Source organism: Etheostoma cragini, chromosome 1 (genome assembly GCF_013103735.1).
Source record: "Etheostoma cragini isolate CJK2018 chromosome 1, CSU_Ecrag_1.0, whole genome shotgun sequence".
Classification (NCBI taxonomy): domain Eukaryota; kingdom Metazoa; phylum Chordata; class Actinopteri; order Perciformes; family Percidae; genus Etheostoma; species Etheostoma cragini.
In genome coordinates this window covers 18597549-18618545 of record NC_048407.1, presented here as the reverse complement: position 1 = coordinate 18618545, position 20997 = coordinate 18597549, and the positions used below count along the sequence as shown (strand labels likewise).

Sequence of the window (20997 nt, the reverse complement as noted above, 5' to 3'; positions counted from 1 at the left end):
CTAGGCCAGAGATCTTCAACAGGGGGTCCGGGGACCTTGCAATGGTATGATCCAGTTTCATTGACTTGCTTATATTGGTCTTTTCTTTCCAAAGAACTATTCCCCTTGAGAATAAACAAAATTCCACAATATGTGTCTTTAGCCAGAACACCTGTATGCTTGGTTTAATAGACAGAAGGGAGGGGGCAGAAAGTGAATGTAGGGCAACTTCTAAATAGCTTGTTGATGACTTTAAATTGTGAGGATGCTATTTGTCATTTTATATGTGAAAATGAATATGCGGTGGGGAGTATGATTAAAAAGAACATGACCTTAGAGGCCGATTCCTCCATTAGATATCAAAACAGAGTTTGCTTCCCTCGGGGGCAATGTCATGAGCCACAAACCTTGGAATTATTTTCATGAATATTGTTGGAATGTGAAAACGCTGGTTTAGATGGATGCAGTCTGTTTTGAACCTGCATTGTATTCTGTATTTTCCTTTTGCAGTAGGATTTTTTATTTTCTTTGTTTTACTGGCAAAGGTTGTCTACTGTCTGGAGTGTTGTCCGCCATAAATTGTAATTTGCCAAATGAAAAAGAGGAATTTGCCCAGCTGCTTTTCTCAAACAGTTTTTGGGATGGATATCTTCACTCTTTATTAAATGTGGCCAATCTGCCTGTGTGACTTTATGGTCTGGATTTTCTGATCTGGACTGGGGAACGGCTTATGTAACGTAGCACAATTCTGCAAAATAGTACTTCCATCTGCTGCTAAATTTTTTTCACATATGTGTGATATTGTCATGTGTATCTGGAGACATGCAAGAAAGTAATGTCTTCATCAGACTAAATGCCTTTCAAGCATTATTGTAGTAGTTGTACCAAGAAGGACTTAATGCTAGGTTGCATCCTCCGAAACCTCCATGAATTGACTTTCTGACAACTTCTCAAAGAGTGTTTGTTTTTGTGCTGGCTCCCTTGGCACAACCACAAAGAAAGTTACTTGACAAAAAATACCCTTTTCTTAAACAACAAAATCATCATTTGAAGTCTGTCTGCTATTTTTGCTTACTTATTGCATTGGGTTGATACCCATACTATAAAAATGTCGTTGTTGGTGTTTCTGTGGTTTGTGTGTTGTCGTTTCCCTAAACTTACAATAACTCTGTCAGGCTATTTTTGCCCTTTCATTCTTTACCTTAAAGTGGTTTTCAAGCTGGTCTGTGCCAGTTGAGGTTCATAGTTTAATTTACCGGATCCTTATGATTTAGCCTGAAGGCTTTAGGCTGTGTTTGATTCACGATCACACATTTGTTGGCTCTACGCTTCGGAGCTTAACAATGGTCTCCTCATCTCAGAGAATGCCTGCACAGCTGCATCTTACTGACTGAATGAAATGCTGTGCTTTTTCTTGCAGCATTTTCAGATTGCAACATGAATGAAATCTGGGGGGGGTTTAACCTTTTTCACCAGAACTTCCAGAAAATGCTATTTAATTTGTTCAGTTTTAATAAATTCACACACTTCTCATAATTTAATAAGCAAGAAAGTGTTCATAAAATCAGAATATTTCTAGGGATGCACCAATCCAGGTTTTTGGTGTTCAGCCAAATACCGATCCACTGGTTAAGATTCTACCAAATCCAAAACCTAATAATATCAATTCAACAACGTACAAAGCAGTGTGTTTTTCTATTATATTTTAACTGAAAAAAAAGAATAGGCTACATTATGCCTGGAAGACAAGTAGGACAAACTATTTTTACAATTACCATAGTCTTATCTGTAAGATGAATGATCTATACAATCAGACTAGTGTTAACCCAATGATTGGATCTTGAGATGACCCTCTCTCAAGATCCAATCAATGGGTTAACACTAGTTTTTAGCCGACTGTCCTTCCTTTGCCATGCTTAATTTTGGCTGCTGTTTGTAGATTCCTTCATGCACAACTCTTATTCTTTTGGATGTTTAATACGCAAATGTTTTAAGAGCGGCGATGTTGTTCATTGTTTAGGGTCCTTTCCTACACGCGACAAATCGGCATTGCAAATTGAACATGTAGCTTGACTTGAATTACTTTCTTTTGACTGAAAGTGCTGCCAAACACTTTCTGCTCACAAGTTCAATTTTCACTTTCTCACAGCCTACTGCAGTGAACAGTCCACCTACATAAACACCTTCCCGTAATCAACAGTGGTGTCATCTGTCGACCATCTTAGCGGGCCTGGTGCGACATTCTAAGAAATTCTAAGGCTCGGCAGAAACCAAACCCGTCGAAGAGCCCAATATTTGCCTGGATCCTGGATTCGGTGCATCTCTGAAATGTTGTTTTAGGAAGTTGCTTGGGACCTGTATCAAGAAGCTGCACTTTGATTTACAAACTCTCAAAATATGTTGCTTAAACAAGATTCAACAAAGCAATAACTTCTGATAATCAGTCCAAGATTGTATTTGACAACTGTTTATTTATGCTAAGGTGATGGCTTAACGCCATGTGTTAATGTAGTAACTACTACATTTGGCTAAATAATACAAAGTAAATATTGTTTATTTTGCACACACTGCCTCTAGAGACTGGCACTTCCAACATCTGGATATGTGGATTTATTGTTGTAGATGCCAGAGCTTAGTGCTGCCATGTGTTGTGGCTGGATTTCTAAATCATTAGATTTGAGTTTGTTTTATCAGCGGTAACATAAACACATGTTAAAATTTTGGTGTGCTTGTAGATTAAGATTACGTTAATAGCTGTACTTGAAAACCATAATTCACAAAGCAATCTATGTTTTCATCATCTATTCTATATTTAATCTTGTTTTTATTGCTTACACATAGTGGTGATTGTAACACATTTGAGTTTTCTGTGAAAAGTTTCTGACAATTGATAGTTTATAAGATATAAAGTACAGCGATTACCTCAGGACTCTCCACTTCTACATAAATATCTACTATTATTACAATGTACTCTGAAATTACAGTATAGAAAAACATTCCATGATTTTAAAAGCACAGAGGTAAAACTATTTGTGAGTAATTGGCTTTACTTGGGTAATTAACTGCTGCATTTCCTTTGCTCTGTCTCCATATGTACATGCCTGTTGCCAATACTCCAATAGGCTGATAATCACATACCAGCCTTTGCATGACTACTCGCATATTTAAATTATCCAGAGGTTTTCTGTTGAATAAGAGTCACTTCCACCTTGCCATTTTCACATCTGTCTTTTTGACCCTGACACGACTTAAAGGGATTTATCAGGAAAAAGGTTCTCAATCCTCATCTCATGCTTCAGTCAGCCGTTAATGTCAAATGTCAGCCCTTGTATTGTTTCAGCACCAGGCCGCTTGTGGTCAACAAATGTGTCACGATAATGTTACTGAGGGAATTTGTTCTTTTTCTATTTTACATCTTGGATTTTCTGCCTACATTGATTGTTTTCTTTAGAACTCCACATTTGGCAGCTTCTCGTTTTGATTCAGACTTTGTGGTGAGAGGCATCCTGACCACAACGGAGGAGTTCCTTCCTTTCTTTTGTAGAGTATAAAACTGATATGTAGGGAAACTCCATTGGCTACAGTTACACTACTCTCTCTGTTGATTAGGTGTCACACTATCAGAGCTTTGTGATTTCTGTGGTCATTCAAATTATTCTAAAGTTCATGTCAGGAAACATTGAAGTCATAATATTTTAAGAGGAAATGAAATGTGACAAATTAGTTAGAACTAATCAGTTAGGGCTCAACGATATTGTGTTTTAGCATTGACATTGCGATGTGCGCTCGCGCGATAGCCACATTGCAGGACGTTGCAATGTTGACGTTGATCCTTTTTTGCTGCTTGATAGAAAAGTAAACTTTCATCGTTCTCCTTTTACATGATCATTACCTACCGACCCTTCCCCTTGAACCCTGGTATGGTATTCGGATCAAATTGACCCAGAAATGGTACAAATATACATTGTTCCTATCTGAAAATCAATGGCCTTCCCTTATTTCCTGTGATAAACATGTATTCCTGACTCAATTCAGAAAATTATTCTGACTGTATGTATGTGAATGGTGAATGTATCCTTTTTGATGTAAAAGCGCTTTGAGTAGTCGTTAAGACTAGAAAAGCGCTATATAAATACAGCACATTTACTTTTACATTTACATTTAAAACCCCAAATAAGTCACGGGTCAATTTGACCCGAGGGACACGGCAGGGTCCTGACAGTAAAGACAACACAAGGGTTTAGAAAGGTAGCCATGTGGCCAACATGTGCATTTCACGTTAGTCTGACGGGGATTATTGTTATGGGAAGTGAGGATCTCCGTGTGTAGAAAAGTACCGTAGGCAGCAGCTGCCGCTGACACAATGATGAGCATAGTTTTCAATGGGTAGTCAGTGAATCAACAGTAGTCAGTGTTTTATGTTTGCTGCACATACGAACTAAATCACCTGATTAATGCAACATAATAACAACGTCCCCCGGCCATTTTCCCCTGCAGAAAGCTGCTACTAGCCGGGCTGAAGCTAATATAGTTAGCCTAAAGAAACAAGGGGTCCGTCCGTCCCAACTAACGTTACGGCTGGGAGCCTCGACGCTAGTGCGTGTGACTTGCAGGTCTGATCAATTTATCAAACAAACAAGCTGGCCTCGCTAGTCAACCACAACCTGAAATTTAGAGGAAGCAACATGCAGTCATTGTCATACACTTTAGCCTGGATTGATTATTATATGAATACAATAGCTTCATGCTACTCAACCAGTGTATTTCTACCTAATTTCCCTCTCCAAATCACTTGAATGAATCATTAATTATTTCCAAATAGAGCTATTTATTTCATCTTTTATCACTTTTTATTTTGTTCATATCTCAGGGAATACTGTATTGCAGAGGGAAAAAAATATTGCAATTTCAGTTATTTCCCAATATCCTGTAGTCCTGGATTGAGTAGGCTGGTGGAATATAGTTGGGATGAAAATCACTGTAAAACATTAGGTCATCCCTGTCTCTGAAACCATTTCCTTAATCTGATGAGAGTTAATGGCTGCAATATCTATATCTTAAAAACTGATAAAGAGTTGAACTAAACTGAACTCTGCCTGGATGTGTTTAACAGACATTGTTTTGAACTTGCACTAGTCTGAATAGGAATAACATAAGTAAATTCACAGATGTAACCTGGGGCTGTAAAATGAATTGCATCCAATTGTTTGCTGAAAGCTGATAAAGAAGGGAGAGAGATGAACTGAACTGTTAGCCATCATCAATCATGAATACAGGTAACTGGTAGACGTTACTGAATGACTGCAGCAACGCTTTTAGTTTTCTTGAGCTGAGGATAAGGGCAAGTGATGAGAGATAATTGATTAGTTTGTCTACATTTATTAAAGTTGCTAATGACATCCTGATGGATTATTCTCTATGGAACACAGTACTGCAAATGTATCCCTATCAGAAAAGGGGAGAAATGGGTGTTATTTACTTTTGTTTTGAAGCTCTAACCCTGGCTTAAATGTTTCTTTTCTTTCAACATTTTCACCTGTGCATGACCTGATGGAAATGTCTTATCTTTTTACATATTTGTCCAGCTCTGCAGCTGTCTTTAGAGGCTGGAAAGCTTTCTGAATTTGATGTTCATGACATCATTAGTTTACTTATCTCTGAAACTCTCTTTGTCATTCAAACAGCACCACAGCCAATTCCTTTGCATATCACCCACACTGAACAGCCAGAACAGTTTAGGTTCCTGATGATGGTCACCCTTTGGCTTTGATATGTCATTTTTGATGTGGTTTTAATTTATAAATTGAGGGGTTTCACTAGGGGTGTAAATTGCAAGTTTTATCAAGGTACGATATTCAATCGATTCTTTGGACAACGACACAATATTTGCTGACATTTTTACGTCTGTCACGGTGCAATTTGAGTTCAGGAACTTGCGATCGATACGTGACAATATCATATGCCAATGTAACACACTAACTAAATATGATTTGTCATCTCTTCCAGGCAGTTAAAATAGTCAAACTATTATTTCTAATTAAAAAATGATTAATATAATGTGGGAATCTTACAGACAATATGTGTAAATATGTTCACTTTGCATTTATAATATACATTTTTATATCATATACACTACCGGTCAAAAGTTTGGGGTCACTCACAAATTTCCATTGGACTACATTATAGACAGAATCCCAGCTGAGATCAGTTGCCTTGCCAGCAGTTTCCAGATTACGTTATGTGCTTACATAATAGCAAAAGGGTTGTTTAATGTTTTCTTAATTAGTTTTTTTAAATAATATCAGATTAGTAAGCAAAATGTGCCTTTGGAACATTGGATGAATGGTTGCTGATAATGGGAAATGTAGATATTGCATTAAAGATCAGCCACCCACCCAGATCAGCTGGTATCCTGTCTATAATGGAATGAAATGGAAATTTGTAAGTGACCCCAAACTTTTGACCGGTAGTGTGTGTATATATATATTTATATTTTATATATATAATTTTATATCTATTGAGCAGTATATAAACCATACTCCATACTATTGGAATATTATACATATATATGGAGATTGTTCTGGAATGTAGCCACATTTAATGCACAACTGAACGCTCTTTAACTCATTTGGATGTAATATGTCGAAGACTTATATGACCACAAAGAGCTGGGCCCTCATTTACAAACCTAGCGTGCGCACAAAAGTAGACGTACGCTGCTCTCTTCGCAAGAATTGGGATTTATAAAAAGCAAACCTTTGTCCTCCATGGACACTTTGATCCAGGCGTACGCACAGAAACGCGTAAAATGAGAAACGGTGACGTCGGTGTCACGGTTTCTCATTTTAAGCGTTTCTTCAGATGGATGAAACTGTGAATGTGAGACCATTGTGTAAAACAAATCAAAATATTCCCTTTTAATGATAATTTGAGGAATTCCCAAAGCCATTCTTAAAATGAATATTGTACACACGTGTTTGATCCATATGCAAATTAAAATCAAAATTGTGACACCCTAATAGCTGTCCACTGCTCCTACTACTTAGGTTAAATCAAGAAGTAGAATTTTACTGCATTGTACTGTGTATATGTGACGATTTAGGAATAAAGTTTGATCCTTTTGATCTTCCTTGCGCAGAACTATATGCTAAATGTAAACTGATATTTACATTTAGATTTAATTTAAACACCCTTTAGCTTTTTAGATACAATTCAATGAATGGGTGAATGCATGTTGTGCGTAATGACCCACAATTGCTGGCTTTGCAGTGTTGGAAGATGTGACAAATAGAGACTGACAATAAGAAGACTTGCTGGCAAACGGACGGGTGGCCTCAGAGCTCAGAGAACACTTTCTCAGGGTAGGGCTAGGCATTTCTTTACATCAACTTTAATATCGCACGGTTTATTTTTAATTTGGGCCATTGTCCGACCTCTGAGGTTGTTGCATTAACTGCGTCTGCAACATCTTGTCACTCTACATTTATTTTTGCATTAGGAATGCCCACAGTGTGCCCACCAAATATATTTTCTACAACTATACTACAACTTTACATTGAGTGAAAGTCCTTTGCTTTGTTTACTTCTGTGTACATGATGTTTAAATTTGGGGCGTTTCACTGACTATTTAAGAATCATTATGGGCGTGACATGTAGCTGCCAGATCTGTGTCACATTTACAGTTGATTGTGATTTATGACGCATGGTTTTATAAATTTGAATATTTCTTTGCTACTTTCATCCTATGTTTTGCCCGTACACCACTTCTGAAGCTTATTTGCCGCACAGTTTTATAAATGAGGGCCCTGGTCACTAAACTTAAGGCTGAAAAAGCTTAATGTAGATTCTATGTTTAGGTGGATTTTTGGGGTGGATTTTCCCTTTTAAATACTTGTATTGATATTAAAAGGGAGAAAAGTGAAACTTGATTTTAGAACAGTCTACCTGTGTGCACAACCGGGCCAATATCAGGTTACAGGAAGTACGTAGATGTTACGTCAACTCAGCTGGTGGCCTGTCCATACATGGTAAAATAAGCAATTGGCAGAAACAACTAGAAGATGAATCAAGAAGATGAATGAAACCCGTTTTTTAAGAGGAGAAACATCTGCTCTAATCAAGAAAGACTAACAACCATTCCTCTGTGGTTTTTCACTTTTTGTTGACTGTGTGTGTGTGTGTGTGTGTGTGTGGGTGTGTGCGTGTGCATGTGGGTGTGTGTGTGCGCGCTTACTTGAAGTAATGGCTCGAGTCGCATCGTTGCTAAAACAGTGAACAGTAAACTCAGAATGTCTGCAAATATTTTTGTCATTTAATGAAATGACATAACATTTTTATGTAAAGTAACTTATTAAATGTGCTTTTTTGGAGATGCACAGGTAAGGCAGAATTGTCTTGGTGCCACCTTGAAAAGATAAATTATAAGTTCAATGTTGCTTTCACTGTCGATATTTGGCTGAATGTTGAGTGGGCAGTTTTTGTTGAAGACTTGAAATTACTAACACTTGACATGAGTGGGGCGTGTCTGTGTTCTAAGAGCATTGCTGTGCCACCATTTGGCTGTCACTTTGTCAAAGAGGCTTAAGGCCGTTTTATGGTTGTGTGTGGAATCAACGGCGTACCCCCGGACCCCGTCTCATTTCCTGGGTCTCCTTCACCATAAACGACATGAAATCAATGAGACGGTTAACCTTTACAGATTTACCTTTTACAGATGTCCCACCTTGGTCAGAAAACCCAGGGTAGAATCATTGTTTCTCGCTCCAAAGTTAAGCTCTGTCACTCTCTCTCTTCTCCCTCGCTCTATCGCCCACTCAGCCTGACTTAATTGATGATTCAAATTTTAAACAAAATGGAAATCAACTCATCAAAGTATGAGAAACAGGAGGGTTAACAGCACTAATAACAGGCCCGGAAGTTAGATTTTATTTCCATCATTTACACTTTCAAAATAACACAAAACCAAAAAATGGCACTTGCTAAAGTTTGGGCACCCTGCAGAGTTTATAGCATGAGACCTGACAGTGTCATGGATTGCGAGGATCGCCAAATCTGTTGGCGTCGCGTTTTGACGCCAAAATATATATATATATATATATATATATATATATATATATATATATAATATATATATATACATATATATATAAAAAATTGATATATAATTTTTTTTTTATTTGGGGTGAAGAGAGGATACTGGTGTTAGTGGGTCAGGTGGAGCGTGCTAATGCCTAAAACCAGCCCTGCCTAAAATTGCTTGCTTTGATTCCAAATTCATAATGCTTTTGTTTTCTGAATTACCACAGCAATCTATTAAGAATTATCATCTGATATCAAGCAAATCACGGGACCCAAACTGATAGGAAACCTGATAAAAAAGGGTTAGAAACTACTAATGCATTTGGAATATTTTATATATGACTCATATTTTCCAACAGTTGTGTTTTATAAGCTGTCTCATGATGACTTAGAACTGGCCTGAACCTCAGTACAAATATGTGGTATCAGTTTCCGATTGGTCCCGACAACTGTTAAATTTAGTTTTCTCATTTTGGTAATAAGAAAACATTTATGAATCCCACAACAGTTCACAAAAGAATTAACTATGATAGAGTCTAAGCATAAAAAAGTTTTAGAAAAGTGGCCCGGTGTTTGTACTGGACTGTGCAAACGTCTAACAACACTTATTAAAGGCTGGTCAGCCATATATTTATTGTTCCTAATAAATATTACCCTGAAGCTATTTAAGAAAAAAAAAAGAAAAAACGTTCATATGTAAATATATATCATATTTCATCAGAAAGCTGGAAAACAGTTATTTTCCAGCTGTACCACACACAGGTTGTGCTGTACTGAGCTGGAAATGGGCCATGATCTTAAACATGAACACACGTGCCATGAGCTAGGGCAGGTTTTTTCTGGTTGTTTTAAATAGCTTCTGCCAAAAAAATAAAAAGAGGAAAAAAAACTTGACTTTGGGCTTCATCCCCCTCCCATTTTGCTAGCGGATGTTCAAATTAGCATGTTCCTTTTCAGGCCTGGGTTCTATTATCCTCGCTGGTGGGGTTCTTTATAGATATCAGGGGGGTAGTATTTGAAAGCACGGCTTGTTTTAATACAAGAGTGCAGCTTTGTGGTATGTGAGGAATTCCGTCATTTATTTTCATCCACGGTTGAAAATTTGAACTTGGAGCACTCATGTGATTTCAATTATAGGAGCTGTAAAGACCTGAAGACACGTAACCGTCAGACAGACTGGTGTTCCACTAGCACCAGTCTGTCTGGACTCGCTCTGCTTGCCTCTACAGGTGAACAAAGGCAAAAGCTCCAATAGACAATACTTTAGAAGTGCGTTGTTTGATATGAACAGATGCTCGAGAGTCCGCAAAGCCGACAGTGTCTGCAGCATATGTGACGTATGTAAAGTGTTATGTTAACTTCCTTGGCGGGTACTTTGGTGAAGTTTAAAACTATTGTATCTGCCCAGAGCCACTCTGGTAGCCTGGCTCCGCTCTACTACGTACTGCTTGGTAGGACCAGGCTAATGAGGGGAGGATACAACAACTATCGGCTTAGCATCGCTAGCGTTAGCCTTAGCTAACTCCTTCACCACTAATGGAGCGAGCTGGAAAATCAGACTTTTCCCGAACCCTGTGTGGAGGATGGCCACAACGTCATTGCCATTTACAAAACTTACCAAAGATTGTTCTTGCTCGGCCTTTGATTTTTGGATATTCGGCAGCGTTACCACAACGGACCGTATCTTTCTCTGATTACAAAACTCCCTAAAAGTTACGGAACCTCAACATCATCGTTCTCAGCCACTCCCTCTTATTGGACCGGTGAAAATTAGACCGGGGAAAACCTGCAAATAAACCAGAAACCCTGACGGAGTACTGAAGGAAAATTAAAATTGAGCGGAAGTATGTTGGAGGGCGGATCCAGGCTAGTATTTGGCCGGAATGCCTTGATTTATGAACAAAATCCCCGTATATATATCTTGGAATTAATTCCAAGAAAGGCTCCACATGTATTCAATTTCTTTCTCTTACTCTCTTAATAGAACATTTTCTCTTGGCTGAGAATAGAAAGTGTGTCCTAGCTGTCAAAGAGTGTATCTGAGTTTAAAATAATGTTAAGATGAAGTCATGGGGTTGGACAATACAGTGTGACAGAGAGCATATTGTGAAACAGATCTTAAAAGGCAGTTTTTGGCATGTTAAATTAGGGAATTCTTTCTTAAATTAGATACATTTTCCATTTATTAGCTTTCCAGATTGCTAAACAAGAATGTTGCAGTCATATATCAACTCCTAAATACATATTGCGTTGTGTTTGCACTAATGTTGACATGAATTATTACATCCAATTTAGGTTTCAGAGTTTTGGAAGTCCCAGCCATATCTGGTCCTGAGGGAAATCTATGAGGGAGTTATTTTACTGGTAAAGCTTTCGATGGTCAACCTCGCACCTGCTATGGATCTGTATCCAGCTGTCTCTCCCAGCTCTAACTACATACTGTAAATGTCTACGCCTCTACGCCTTTGCGTTTGTGTTACATTACACACAATATATATATATATATATATATATATATATATATATATATATATATATATGCACGACCAACACTTAAAACTTTGTATTAAGGCTGCCTTTTGGTTTAACTTTGACTCTTGTCTCTCCCCCAGTGATCGCTCGTTGGAGCACTATCACAAAAAAAAAAGAATGTTCTTCTTGTCCCGCGCCTCCAGCTTCTTTTTGTTAGTGGTTGAAGTCCCATGTCTCACACTTTGGACCGCATTCCTTTCCACACATCTTGAGTTAATCAGTCCCACCAGGATTGTACATAGGTTGACACGATTCTCCAAATCCTTGATTCGATTACGTTTTCAATTCTAAGGTCACGGTTTGATCCGCGATCGGCTCTCGTCTTCACTGACTCTATATCCAGTTTCTATGTGTAGTCCTATTTCTCAGTATTATACATTCATTTTTTTTTTAAAGCACAAGTTGCTATGCCATTTTTAGACTAGAAATGTATGCAATATAATATCTGACTTATGTTTGCAATGTACCACACTACATTGTCAAATTTAAAACCTTTTTTAATAACATAATGTAACAATAACTTATATCTTCATTGATATGTTATTGTTCATTGTGTTACATGAACAATTAAATGTAAATGTAAATGTGCTGTATTTATATAGCGCATTTCCAGTCTTAACAAGTGCTCAAAGCGCTTTTACATCTACAGGAAACATTCACCATTCACACACATTCATACACTGTGGCCGGGGCTGCTGTACAAGGTGCCACCTGCTCATCAGATAAACATTCACACACATTCACACTCCGATGCGCAGCACCGGGGGCAACTCGGGGTTCAGTGTCTTGCCCAAGGACACTTCGACAATGACTGCAGGGGCGGGGTTCAAACCACCAACCTTCCGATTGGCAGGCAACCGCTCTACCACTGAGCCACAGCCGCCCCCTAATTAAGTGTCTTAACAAACTTTTTCCAAACAGTTGGACATATACCGCACAGATAACTGCCATGTTAGTCGTGCTACTAGAGGAAGAATATGGTATATTTAATAATACAAAAACATATAATATATAGCAGAGCTTGCAAACTGTGGCTTGTTTGACATAACTCACTTGAAAATCCAAAATACTTCCACACTGGCGACTTCATTGAAAGAGGAGGGGTTTCAAGTTCTGTCAATGGGTCTCCTGCATCTGCTTCGCTCGAGCTGAGTGTGATCAGTGTATGACCCGCATCTTCTGCTACTATGTGTGTAGGAATCTAGCTCATTAGCGCCTACACTGGAGTGGTGGTAGAATCAAGTTCTCTTAAAACATCCATGCAGGCTACACGTGTTTTTTTTTCCCGCTTGGCAAGCCGACTTGACTTGGGGTTGTGGCAGCATTGACTATTCAATTTTTTAGAAGATTGTAAATTCCTTTTGGTTGATTTTGATTTAAAATCTAAATTCTGACAAGCTTAATTGTACCAGGATGTTTTTGTGGTTATTGTGGCCAGAATTGGCTGAATTTGCACCAACTCCTTTTACCCTTTAAAGTACCCTTAAAACTATAGGGGGGCACGATTCAGAAAATGTCATGATTGGATATGGATTTTTAGGCTGAAGATTCAATTCAAAATCAATTTTCAATTCAAAAACGATTCTCAATAATAAAAAAAAGATTCAGTTTGTAAATGTAGTTACTTTTCCCATGTCATAGTATACATGCCGTTACAAAAAAATCATTGATTTGTGCAAATTTTATGAGTCGTTTTTGAATCTGTAGAGCTTGAATTGCGATACAAATGTGAATCAACTTTATTTTATTTTTTTTCACACCCCTAGTAGACTATGAGAGTCTGAGAGTAAGTCCTTGAGAGGTCGACTTTTGGGGTAAAAGGGTGGCTGAAGTGGTAATGAAGTTTGTTTGATGAGGCTGATGTCATCATTCCAGTGGTTCTGAATTTCAATGTTACAACAATTATCTGCAGTGATTAGAAGAATGTGGTAGCATTGTTCATGCTTTCACCGTTTCTTTGCAGAAACTATGTGGGAAATAGAAGACAGAATTGCAAGCTTGTACAAATAAGGCAGTGGTTGGTTTCATTTGTGTTAAATATTCCAAGGTCAACAGCACAAATTCCTGGAGGGGCTTAATTTATCCAACCCAAATTCATTCATTGATTGGCAGTAACTGCTACCTTACTCACTGATGCATTCAGCTTCTTTTTTTTATTTTATTTTATTTTATTTTAGTGTCACATTTGATTTGATTTTTCTCTATCAACATATTTGGGTCTCTTGTTTCAGTGTACATGCCAGCCTTTTGAATAAAATTAAAAAAAAATCTCAATCTGTTCATACCATAGTGTGCTGGTTTATCCTTAAATCTTTCTCCTTTACTGTAAATCATGATTAATCTGAAAAAAAATATGTCAGACACCTTAACTCTCAGAGGCAAACCTTTGAGATAATCACAAGTTGATGATCATGCATTAGTTATGCAAGAAATGCATCACTTCTACATATTGTTTACCAAGTTTAACTTATATGATTTATGTTAATTGGCTAATTTAAGATTGGTGGTATTTCTCTTATTAAAATGCACGCAGAGTTCTACATGTTGTGATGCTGTTCTCTGCACTGACTGACAGATCTTCTTCTCTTTTTCATCTGAAGGTTCAGGGGAGGGATGTGGAAAGATCATTCAACGATTCCCTAAGAAGGACTGGGAGGGAACAGCGTTTCCTCAGGGGGTGGAGATGGTGAGTTATCACTATAAGCTGACAACAACTAAACTGAACAGAGCAATGTTGCCTGGGTTTATAAAGTACACTATCCAAAGTGAAACACAGGAAAGTTGTCTGTTTTGCTTCTATATATAAATATACTACATTGCAAACATTTAATTAAGAAAATTGTAAAATGTCTCCCATACGTATGAATAATTCACAGATTGGTGTCTGGATGGTTGCATCATTATTGTGACTGCGGCCTTTGCCTTTTGCAGTGTAGACTAATATCATAATTTCATAGTTCATATTAACTGGAGAAAAAAAAACATCTGTGAACAAGTTGTATGTTTCTCTAGTTAGTGTCTTGTCTTTATACCCCTTACCCATTATCAGCTTCCTGATTTGGTAGTTGTATGTTTTTGTGAAACATACGGGATATTTGCCTAATAAAAATGCTTGTACCCCAGGGACTGTACGTGTTTTTAAAAAACAAATTTGCCCTTTAGAGCTTGTGCAGCAGAAATTGGCATTTCCTGTTAAGATAAATTGTAATGACTGTTCACTCAAATTTGTTTTAAACACTTAACATGTTCCCTAATTAGGAAACCTCTTTCCACAGAATCCTTTTTACATTATGTCCAGCCTACTATCATTTATCGTTTTATTTAAAGGATTATGATATTACACATAAAAATCCATCAGAGATGGATCCATTAAAGACCCATAGCTGTAGATGATTGTAAATGCTGTGCCAAAATAAATGTTGCGTGTTTTTACTTTGCGATTAAAGGTATGTTTAGTGTATGGTAGAGGTCATATATATATATAGCCTAATTTAGAAGCCAGGTGATGCAGAGAAGCAGCAGGTGTAAAGGACAGCAAATTGCATAATATGCAGGGGTGGAAGTAACCAAATATATTTACTATTGTTACTGTTACAAAGTTGTTTTTGTGTACTGTAATTTTTTAAAAATCGATAATTTTATTTTTACGTAATTACTTTTTTCTCAGCATTGTATTTCACTACATTTCAAGCTGCATCCATTGCAGAGTAAAACACAAAAAGTCCTGATAAACTTTGTGAGAGTAGAAATAAAGAAGGAAGATGAACCAACTGCAATTGTGTCTGTCTGCGGCTGCAGTACTACAGAGCTCCACAGAGGTGACACTCTGCACTCAGCTGACACTCCGGAAATCAGTTATAAATGTTTGCGTTCACGGGCCAAGATCACGGCCCGGGGCTAGCACTTAACGTTAAACAACAGTTCAATCATCATCAGCCATGACCGTCCTCCACACACAGTATAGGCACTATACAGAGAAGATTAGCAACGGCCCCTGTTGCAGATGACAACTAACGATATGCTTGTCACAGTAACTGCAATAAAACTGCCGTGAGTAAAAAGCCAAAACTTTATCAACACACTTGTTCAGATATAAACCTGTAGAAAAACGATATTTCAATCTGCTCCGACTGTCTCTTATCTGCTGCTGCTGTTCACACAAGCACAGCGCGCTACTCTGCAAATAGCAAGCTTAAAGGAAAGCTATCTGTATGTAGGCCTGTCACGGCAACAAATTTTGCGGGACAATAAATTGTCCCAGAAATGATTGTGAAAAATGATAATATTGCCGTTCTGAGACCATTTTCATCTAATATATTGATAATGGCATAATAATGAAGGTACGCCTTTTCAAATATGAATAAACTATTTCTAGAGAATATTTCACACAGGAACTGGAAGACCTGTGGGGACATGTAGTGATCTGCAACATGGCTAGTAAATGTTTTTTTGTTTTTTTCATCATACCAATAATTGACTTCTGGACTATCACGACAGCTCTATCTTTATGTAGTCCAACTGTTTCTCTTAGTTTGCCACAAATCTTAAAATTTAGACAAATTCTTGTAAACTTAGCTGCTGGCGGAACAAACCTGCCCTGCCTCTATACCAGTACTAAATCCACATGGCATACAGTATTTATAGATTCAGAAGTGAACACACTTGGGTTGAAAAAGTTATTTTGTATGAATACTGAATTAGGTTGTGTTTACCTTTTAATCATGTCGAAGAGTATTATAGCTGTAGCTGAAATCTTTGGCTCTGTGCGCATACGGTCAAAGAGGTACTATTATACCATGACCCTTGTTTATTGATTCACAATTTAGGACATGTGAGGCTGTCTTTTTTTTCAGCACAAATAGACATATTTTGAGTGAGTGGTTTGAATGGCATGCAGGCACATTCCTGTGTAACTCACTGAGTCTGTTGGTGTTCATCAAGAGTGTCTCGTTGTGAGTTATTGCTTATAGACAAGCAGTGGTGTGTCATACAGCAAAGCATAGTGCTCCTGGTGAAACTATGAAAAAATAAAAGTATGTCCTGTCCAAAAAAAGTGTTGAAGAGAATTTTAGACATTTAATTCTTTTTTGCTATGAGGCCAAAGCCCTAGCCCTGCTCTTTAACCTTTCAATGACTCCAGGGGAATAGCCAGGATGGCTCTACTCTCTCAGCATCATCCCTCAAGTATCCTGTGATGGTTTCATAGAGTTTAATTATAGAAACAGTCCCGCAGGTTCAGCTAAATCTATTAGCTTAGTGTTTCCAGATGTCATTGAAGACCTGCATACCATTTATTGTGCCCGAGTGGGTGATTCTTTTTGTTTGTTTTTTGTATTCCATCTCGCTGAAGTGATCCCCCCCCCCCCCCCCCCCCCCAATGCTTTTTCATTATGTTGTAGCCTAGACTGAAATTGAGACATACTGCAATCTCTAAATTGCAAAGAGAGCATGAAGCATGATGTTTCTCATTCAAGGCAGTACGCCGAGCTGAAACAAGAGGATGCATGTAATGCTAGGTCCTTTTTGACAAATACTCCACATATTTGCTAAAATTGTTCTTCCAAAATACAACTGTATAAAATATTAGGTAACATGCTGAATAAGATACAGCTTCAGTTCTCTATGAAAAAGCGCCCAGATGACTAAGCAAGGACAGGAAAGAGAAGGTTGTTCCAGAAATTTGCTTTTCTACTATGTGGTGTGTGTGACAAACTCTGGTCTAGAGCCAAATGACTGAAATTCCAGCTTTGAAGCTTTAATGAAGATACACCATAGTGTTTAACAGACCCACTAAGCAATTTGCATTTTGGTTCTGTTTTGGGCTGGTATGTAAACCATTATTATTTACAGATTTTCTCTACTCCATGAAAAAAAGAAAAATACTCATTTACAAACACTAAGGAACACATCTGTATTAAACAGTGGATGAAGCTGAGCACGAAAAGCATTTTGCGGTCACAACAGGCCCCCAGCAAACTAAATAACCACAGATGAGGAATGCACTAAGAATAAGCGTTTACAACTTGTGCTAGGAAAAATGTGTTTCTAATCTTTTCAGGCTAGTGATGATGATAAGAACCAGCTCAAATTCTCATCTGTTATGGATGAGCCTGGTCTGTAGATGGTGAGTTGTGCACCTAGTACATTTCCATCAACTCTCGCTCCAGTATGAAGACACTTTCCTCATAATATACAGTAAACGGACAGAGGGAGTTGATGTAGTATTCACAATTTTAAATGTGTAAACTCCAATAAATTCCAGAAAAATGAAAGGCTTCCTCAAATTGTATGTCATTACCAACCAAATGGAAGTAAAACAATTGGTTTTGCCAACAACGGTTGGAGAAATGAATTTACTCCACAATTGCTTGCAAGTTTTCCTTGATTGATTGTATGTATAGAGCTACTTTGACATGGGTCATGTGACGGGCAGAAGTAGGTGACTTTTAGTGACAATGACAATAGGGTTGACTTGAACTTGGATCTAGTGATTACATAAACGGCAAATTAGGGCTTTTTGCCATAGCAAACATCCTCCACACCACCCTATCTCACCTGGAAAAGAAAAGAAGCTATGTGACATTGCTGTTCATTGACCACAGTTCAGAGTTTAACATCACTATGGGAGTCACAACCTAATATTCACAGGCGCTATCTCTAGTCTCACATGTTGTGGCTGTGGGCGAGAAACTGCAGCAATGAACAATAGTAATCCTGTGCTGGTCAAGTCCAACACACAGTATGCGGTGTGGGTTTTCTGTTCCAGTCAGTCAGCTAGGCAAGCGGAGTGTTTTCTGTGACTGCATACCAAGCCGGTCATTTGCTTTTTTGTCCCACTGCTTACTCAGATATATACTCATAGCCATAATAGTTACTGAAAGAAAGACATTTATACAAAGGGCCACCCCAATGGCCAAAAACAAAAGCCAATATGGTGTTAAGATGCAGCTCCATTTATGGCCATTACATTCCTTTTGATTAAGAGCAATTCAAATTCTGAAATTAAAAAGGCAATATGTTTTACACAATATTGTTTTCAAAAAACAGATTTAGACCTTTGCCTACTTTGGCGTTGATGAATAAAGAGGAGTGGCTCCCCTGTGCCAAGACGGCGGCTTTGTTGACGCATTTGCAGACCATCACATCAGCAGTATCCAAGGCGACATCTAGGTATATACATCTATGGCATGATGTCTCTCTCTTTCTCATGGGCGGCCAAATTCTCTGGTTGGGCAAAGCAGAGAAACAAGAGGTAACCTTTCCCCTTCTGACGTCATCGCTGCATCGTTATCTTATTTCCCAGACTACAGAGCAGCTTGAGGCCCAAATTATAGAACATGCGCATGTTATCATGCATCAAAAAATGAGTGGCGTGAAAAGGAATTTCCGTTTTACTCATTATCACGATGATTTTGATAGCCCTTGTAAATACATAAAATTGAATTTACTGTAATTGCAGTACTGTATGTAATGACAGCTTACACTCATACTTTTGTAGACATGAAATTAAAAAAAAAGTCCTCTTGGGTCCCAACTTCCTCTGATAAAGGAATTTGACCTGACCTTACCAGACTGTAAACACTGTCATTTTTCTAGAACTGTCTAGAACTTTGACATCTTGATCCCTGCTGTAATGAGCAATGGCTCGGCATTAGTGGGAAGGATGCTAAAGGTATTCAGAAAATTTGTAAACTGCTGGATAATAGATATGGTTGCTGAAAATTTAAATAGGAACTTTTTTAATGTATTCAGAAAAAGAATACATTAGGACTCCAGTATGACCTGAGCCTCTGGACTGGGTTCAGTTCTCTTGAGATAAAATCCCCCTTTTTGCTGCGAGGACTGATTCATCTGGCCTTGTTCTCTTAGCAGATTTAATAAGCAAATCATGACAAAGTTAAATGGCATTGTTCATAATCAGCAGCCTTGGTTAGTCAGTTTCAGGCTCTGTTCCAAACCACAGACATATGAAAGAATGTAGCCTAATTGTATCACTTGATCGATTTGCCTCAAGTGACCATAACTTGACATGTCACACTGCACGTCGTTCCTATGATGTTTGTAAAACTATGAGAGAAAAACTAAACAGTGCATTCCAGATAGCAGGATGCCGTTCCAGCCAGGGGGAGAATGGGATCATGTGTTTGTCAGGAAGATCCACACATGAGTAATCAATGCTTCGTGTGCCAGTGAAGCTAAACACATCAGGAAACAAAGCTGGAGCTGTCAAGCAATGAGGACATGCTGAAAATCAGTGTGAGCTCACCAGGAAATGGGAATACACAGGATGAGTATTAGCCACAGTATGCTGGCGATCAAACATATTCGTACCTTTAGATGAAGTACAGTAGAAGCTTTCTGTCTTGATTATTTATTGTTTATATGTAGCGGTTTTGGGAATTTAATGTTTCTTTGCATATTATTCACCCAATAAGAAGGCTACCTTCTTCCTTCTTGTTTTCATTATTATGATAAGGATGATGGTGATAGGTCAGATTTTTTGAATGGCAGTGCATCACTCAAATACCAGATTACAAGCAGCCCTTGGTGTATAGCGTGTGCAGAGTAACAGAAGCCTAATTTCCGTTAATTGCGGGAAAAAATCAGTTTACTGTAAGTTTGTCACAACAACATGTTGGAGTCTGGTTGGGCAATGTCCCTTAATTTGGCAGTTGACAATGTTTACAATAAAACATGATGATGAACAATGATATTGTCGTCCGGGGGGGTTCCCTACTACTACTACTACTACTACTACTACTACTACTACTACTAACTGGGCTAAAAGTTAACATAGAAACGTTCAATTTATTGTACATTTAAATGCCCTCTGTAAATAGACAGTATTACACGCTGCCGCTGGTAGGGGCAGTAAATTACAACTTGACCTACTTTCACTAAACTACGGTACCGTAAATAATAGAACAGCTGGAACAGTCTGGTAATTTCAGAAAATGACATAACTTTACTGTAATGCAGCCTTTAAAACCAGGAAAGGACAACACTTATGCCATATTATGATATCCAAAATCTAAGCCAAAATCTAGTCTCATATTACGATATTGATATAATATCGATATGTTGCCCAGCTCTTATTCTCTGTTATGTATAAGATTAATATATGTGTCTTTGCTTGTTTAAGACTGACACAGTTGTCTATTTCCCTTCCACTACAATCGGCATGTGTTTGACGAGGGGGGGGGGCATGGCCTCACAATGGTTGCTCTCCATCGTGATGCCACGCCCCCCACCTTGTCAGCCATGCACTCAGAAAGGCAACTTATTTTATGACGCTGCAATGTTCTTGTTTATGCGTGATATATCGGGTTTAAGTGTAATTTTAGGCTTTTATTATATAGGACAGCTGAAGATGTGAAAGGGGAGGGGGGGGGGGGGGGGGGGGGGGGG

The 20997-nt window shown here is 38.2% G+C and overlaps 1 protein-coding gene across 3 annotated transcripts in view; it reads left to right on the top strand.

The window, feature by feature from the left end:
* Positions 1-20997, top strand: part of sbf2 (SET binding factor 2) — a 97779-nt gene that overhangs the window by 11299 nt on the left and 65483 nt on the right. For all 3 annotated transcript variants that reach the window (XM_034880539.1, XM_034880460.1, XM_034880368.1), the window contains exon 2: positions 14190-14275. In XM_034880539.1, the coding sequence (XP_034736430.1) occupies positions 14273-14275 (3 nt within the window). In that variant the 5' untranslated portion in view covers positions 14190-14272. The remainder of the gene's footprint in view (positions 1-14189; positions 14276-20997) is intronic.